Genomic DNA, 6577 nt, shown 5'->3' on the forward strand with positions numbered 1-6577 from the left:
TCTCGCTTCATCCCCCCCACCGCCACCACCACCGCCACCTCCACCTCCAAACCCGCCATCCTCCCTTGTCTTGCTCCCCCCCATCTCGCTGTGCTCCCCCCCCAAGTGCATTCCAGCATGACAAACCACATGGGATTTCACTAGTCCTTTAAAGTCTGCTGCCTCTGGGAACCACTCTTCTCCATGCAACATTTTAGTATTCAAGGGAATACGTGACTGGGGAGGCAACCAATGCTGTTATATTCCTCCCGTCTCCTCTTGGTTGTTATTTCGGTTGATGCTTTTCGGGAAGAGGAGGAGGAGGAGGAGGAGGAAAAAAAATAGGAAAATCGTTTCCTATCAGGTGATCATAATTGATTACTGATTTTTCTTTCTCATTGTGTTTTTCTGTAGCACAGGCGGATTTATTCGCCTGTCTTCGGTGATCCCTCCACATCAAACATTGACTGTCAAGATGTCTTTTTTACTGAAGTCATTTTTTGTTTTTTTATTTTAACACATAAAAGCATCACAACAACAATATACAAATTCTTAGTAATCTTTAAAACCAAAACACATTTACACATGCAACAACAGGGTTTAAGACAATGAGTAACTTATTGAATCATTTTGTTTTTGGAATGTGTTAACGTTACTTTGCAGGAGAAAGGACTGTCAGTCCAGACTATCCTTTAGATCCAGAACAACATCTGATATGTCAAATATGTATAGTGTACTGTAATTAATTCTAAATTTGAATGCTTTGCAACATAACATACATTTCCTTTACTGGCATTACTCTCTATCTTTTAGACAGTTACAACCTTTAGTTGATCCAAACTGAAGGAAAAATTAAACAGGTTTGATGGTTTTGTCAAAAACTTCATTTCATCTTTGAGAGTACGACCTCCAGACAGCAGTCTGACTCATAAACGTCTGGCGCTGTCACAATCAAATTCGATTATTAAGAAGAAGTGCAACTCACCACACCACAAGACAATGTGCCCTGTTGTGCAGCGAGTCCACTCGACTGAGGAGCAAAGAAGTCCGTCACGGAGGCACTGCCGCCGTCCTTCACGTCATCGCTCTCTCTCGATGAGACGCATCACACTGCCAGCGACGGTCTGAACATTAGCGGGCGTTTAAGAGAATGAGAATCAGATGAAGTAAAAGACTAGAAGGTGATTCGGTTTGATAAAAATAATTCAAAGAGTCAAACGGAAATGTAAGATTGAAGAATAATCAACCAAATAGATTATTGCTCCAGAGTAAAGTGTGTTGTGTTTGTTATATCATCAATCCTTGTGGCCTCTTCTTGTTTGACGGATTCATCATGATTGTATGATTGTCTGTTTGAGTCCTTTACATAGGATTGGCTGTAAACCTACAGCCACGACACTGAAAACACATTCATAGACACCAAAAATATACATTATGATACTGTCAAAAGGTACAATAATTACACAGAAAAGGAAATTACAGAGTTAAAACAACACCATTATGTTTTCATTTATCTTTTTGTCTGTCCACTTTTTCTTCTCTTGTCCTCCACAAATGTGTCGGGGGCGTGTCGGGTTCTGTGAACCCATCAAGTGCTCCTGGCAGAGAGTCAAGAGTCCCACCTGCCCTCCTGCTGCTTGGATGGGGCGGCCATGTCTCGCCTCTCTAAAAGAACCACCGAAAAGCTTCGCCGCTGTTCACCGGCGTCCTCTGTGGGTGACAAAAAAAAAAAAAAAAAAGTGAAGGACATGTTTTAATTTGCAGGTTTCGAGGTCATGCTGTTGTCATGTCATGTACTTGACATTAAAATCCAGAGAAGCATGCATATATACAGAAATTACAGACACATTTTGGGAGCCAATAATCAATAATATATCACAGCCAATACTGGATAACAGCGGTTTGAAATGGGATGGACATTAAGTTAAGTAAAAACCCAGCAGGGCACTTAAAACGGCTATAAAGCACAACCAAACCAAGTATTTCATCAAAGAGCCAGCCAAGGTGATTACATCCACGTCCCACCCACACCCAAATAATCATTACGCTGGATGAAATATTCAATACAAATTCCCAAGAAGCAACAATGAGGCATTTAATTACTGTGAGCTCTAGCTGCAGTGAGGGGGAACAGTGCATCATTTCAATTTGAGCCCGCGCCAGCAGCCGCCCCTCCTCCTTCTCCCCAAAACCTCTATGCCGGAGTGACAGCCTCTCCTTTCCGAAACTCATTTGGAAGTCAAAGACATAAAATACTGAAGTCTCCCACCAATCCCCATGACCAATTAGCACATTTTTTGATTATTTTTTTCGGCTGTTGACAGGGGGGAAATAGTGCATAATCACAACTAAAATCACTTTAGTCTGAGTGGAGGGCAATTTGACATTTTAATACCAAGTGTCATCTGTGGCTCCTTAAAGGCCTGATGAGTGCTTTAGCACCGCACAGGCTTATACAGTTTATGGACGGCATGTAAATATTATTTACAGTGTTCAGCCCGACTGGGCAATAATTTAATACAAACGTATACTGACTTTCAGCGGATTTGTGCACGATCGTGTCATTTTATTGTTTCGCGTTCCGATACCTGAACGAATGATTCCAAACATTTGTGGATTAAAACAAATAAACACTGAGTTCTTAAGGTCTTACGGTCTCTTTTTTGGGGTTTATGTGTGTGGAGAGTTCCTCTGATGCAACAGTAGGTAAGACGACTGGTAAATGGATGAATGAATTGGCAGAAAATCCATGAGCAACAATTTTGACAATCGATTAATCGCTTCAATCATTTTATAAGCAAGAAAATGCCACAAATGTGTTGGTCCCATCCTCTCTAATGCAAAGATCTCCTGTTTGTTGTGGTTATACACAGTCATTTGAATATCTTTGGGTTTAAAACTAACATGGCCATTTTTTTTTTTACCATTTTCTGACACAACATGTCCATAGATGATGAAAATAATCACGTTGCAGCCCTAGACAACAGTGAAACATCATTAAAATGAGCATTAGTTTGATTAGTTTACATGTAATTTTGCTCACATTTATTATTATAAAACTATTCTTTTAGCCGGGCATGTCACTGTAGTATATGTACGACAAATTGCCTATCAGTCAGTCCACCTGTGACACTTTTCCACTTTCATGAAGCCTAATTTATCATTTCATCCATTTTCACACTCGCTCACGGATCAGTTTTTGTCACATTTGAGTTGGAACTTGGAAGACAGTTGTATAACAGCCCAATTCACAAAAAGCACTTTCAGATTTCCCTTGTAAACAGACCATCATGGATCTCAAAGAAAGGAAATATTCACACAGTGACTGAACGAACAAAAGTCTGCAGTGAACGTTTCACCTAACAAATGTGAATTTGGCCAACGATGGGAGGCGGCTGGGAGGAATCATAGGTGGATTCACTTAATAACCGCTTTACTCAACTTAGTAGGTGTTGACTTGACAAACAACCCCGATAACAATTAATTAGACGAAACATAAAATGACTGAATGGAAGAAAAAAGGTCTCATCTGACAAAGCTATTAGCACCTGATTATCTCCAACGACAACAACAAATCATCTCTGAGCCCCCCGGTCACATTACCTGTAAGGTTAATAAGAGTTCAGTCATTAGCTTTAAAAACAGCAGACGATGCCTTCAAGGTAACGCTTTCTTCCTAATCTCCGTAAGGTAGAGAAGCTAAACTAAGTCTGTCACCTGCGTCATGTCACTAGTTTTGGACACATACCTACATTCCTTCCTATGTGTGCAGCAACCATTTACCATTTTTTTTTACACTACATTAAGCAATTACTATTATCCTTCCAAGTGTATAATGGAAGGACCCAGAACAGCAGGATACCATAATCATCAATTTAAAGTCACGGATGAAATGAAACACCATCATGTTTTAAAGGGTCAAGACGCTCTCACAGATATGAATGTTTTCTTTCTTTCTTCTTTTTTTTTGGCTTAATTGCAATGAGCTGACGCCTGCCTTCCTTGTTATGTCACTGCAGCTCCATTAATTTTGTTTTTATCATTTTTCTTTTTTTGGGAAGCAATTAGGTTTTTTTAATAAATATATTATCAAAGCTATTATTAAAGTCATTTCTGTTTTTTTTTGTTGTTTTGTTTTTTTGGATTGTGGAGAAAAACAGAAGGGATGTGCGAATGGCGTGAAACAAGGTGCCGAACTAGATTCGACCGTAAGTTTTCATCTAAACCACCAGATAAACATTGGGGGAAATTAGTTGTATTGATACATTTGAATGTGTCATAGATTTAATGTGTACTATAGAATAAAATCACTTCTAAATAAAATCACATAAACGAGTTCCTGAGCGATACATCAACGATGTTGGTATGACTTTGTTTATTAGATTCACCTAGCTAACACTAATGTAGTCCTGCAATAAATCCCACCTGTATTGCATAATACAGAGACATGTTTCTGTGGACAAAATAATAGAAACACCTGTCACCTGTAACACAATACAACAGCACCACAAACTGCGGCCCTCCCAAATGACCATGCGGTTGAATCAACACCTCTCTAAAAGCAGTAGGATCTGTAGGATCTATTGCACGACTGTTGCATTAGACTACATTAGTGTTAGCTCGGCGTACCTAAAAAAAACTGGCAACTGAATATGTTTCTGTGATAAAATAAAGAAGCAAAGGGTTACACGGTGATGCAACCAGACACTCGTGGCAACACAAACTAAAGACACAAAGCCTGTAAGACAATCAGACTAATCCATGGTGTAACACTAAACCTAAAACGACGGAGAACTTCCTATTAAACTCAATAACATCTCCGGGATAGCACTATGACGGAGGCTTCATCTTAAAGGAAGACAGCGCGGGGAGCATGTTTACTTCGACTGTTGTAGACGCCGTGCGTACATCTGCATTTGATAAGGCGCATCCACACTTTCAAGCCTTTGCGCGCTGCTATCTAGGTCTAGGACATAATGCTCTAAGAGCTGAGGCAAAGAGGAGAGAAAGGGGAGGTGAGAATGTTTATCTTGATCCATATTCTCACATTGATCAGTCCCTGGTGGAAGTGCGGCTCGCCAGAGACAATAATGACCCTGATCTGGGCACTCGGCATGTCTCTGTTTTGTTAAGTTCCTGTGTTATCGATCCAGTGGGGATCTTGAGTGCTGCTTGGATTCACTCCCGGGCCTCCTCGCCTCGGCACACTGCAGTGACCAGGCACAAAGAAGGCTCAATTAGCACAGCCTCGCGTTGTCTGCTCCCCTCCCACCAACCACCACCCCACCTGCATGCGCCTTCAGAATCACTCCATCAACCGCAAGGGAGTGTGAAGGGGAAAAGACACAAGAATACAGAAACAACAGGGAGAGAGAGAGAGAGAGAGAGTGGAGGCAGACGGAAAGGGATAAAGGGAGAAGGAAAAAATTCTCGTGGGGAGACGGTAAGGGTTGATAGTGTTACACCGGGGACACGGGAGCAACACCGAGGTTTCACCTCAAATCAAGAGGCTGTGGCAGCAGCTCAGCCTCACGTCAACACTGCTGCCTCTGCAGCAGAGCATACATAACAACCTGGCTACAACGACACACAGCGGGAAAGACAATTTCCCGCTCTGGCAATGAATGCACACGACCAAGTATTGAACTGACTGAAGGAGGAGGAAGAGATTTCTCCAGACCTCAAATTAACCCCACCACGCCACCACAGCAGGCAGTGTATTCTAAGTGTCTGCCGGTGGCTTTCGGTGATAACGACACAGTAAAACTGACATGTGGTGGAATAATTCTCTGCTGATTTTGGCGAGGCAGTGTGAGGTCTCTGGGCAGCCATGACACCCTGTGATCCTAAGTGAACCTGGCAGGTGCTGTTAATGCTGAAGCCACGTCGTCTGCTGATTGAGACGAGGTGGTAGAAAAACGGCGCTGGCTCGAGCGGGAATGAATCATAATCAAACCGACTGGACTGAAACAGCTTCTGTAAAGGCTGCTCCATCCCCTGCATACGCATGAACCACCCAACCCGCAATCTCAAAGATCGAGGTTAAGGCCGACCCTCCCTATCTTTTTTTTCCACACAAATAATAAAAACACATGAACAGTCCTCAACCCCCCCTGGCCCACCCTTGCCCTGCCCGTCCTCGCTCCCCTCCAGCCTTGGCGTCACACCGAGCCGGGGCCAGAGATAAACCACTCAAGACGATGAGGATGATAATGGCAGACGCCGCAGCGCCTCAAAATTCAATCAGCACCGGGACGTCAGTGCGGATGAGTGTAAAAGTGAAATATGCTAGCCGGCGCGTGTTAAAAGACGCCTCACAGGGCTCGCTGAAACAACAACAGGCGATGAAGAAGACGATGAGGGGAAGAGAGAGAGAGAGAGAGAGGGAGCGGGAAAAAAAAGGGGAGAGAAAAATGAAAATAATGTGTCTCTACTACTCTGCTTCCCGGCACAATCCCACTGGCATTCTGAGCAGCCCTACTTTAACCACAGACTGTGAATAAATTACCCTTTTGAACTCGGGGTGATTGCAAATGTGCCCTGGTTTCTCTTGAGACATGTCTGGCGCTAACCCTCAGCTCTATGCTCCCAGCCAGTC

The 6577-nt window shown here is 42.8% G+C and overlaps 1 protein-coding gene across 2 annotated transcripts in view; it reads right to left on the reverse strand.

Moving 5' to 3' along the window:
• Positions 1-218: 218 nt before the first annotated feature.
• Positions 219-6577, reverse strand: part of cxxc4 (CXXC finger 4) — a 30980-nt gene continuing 24621 nt past the window's right edge. For both annotated transcript variants that reach the window (XM_010740938.3, XM_027283492.1), the window contains exon 3: positions 219-1689. In XM_010740938.3, coding sequence (XP_010739240.1) covers positions 1645-1689 — 45 coding nt within the window. In that variant the 3' untranslated portion in view covers positions 219-1644. The remainder of the gene's footprint in view (positions 1690-6577) is intronic.

The sequence above is a fragment of the Larimichthys crocea genome, chromosome X (assembly GCF_000972845.2).
Source record: "Larimichthys crocea isolate SSNF chromosome X, L_crocea_2.0, whole genome shotgun sequence".
Classification (NCBI taxonomy): Eukaryota; Metazoa; Chordata; class Actinopteri; family Sciaenidae; genus Larimichthys; species Larimichthys crocea.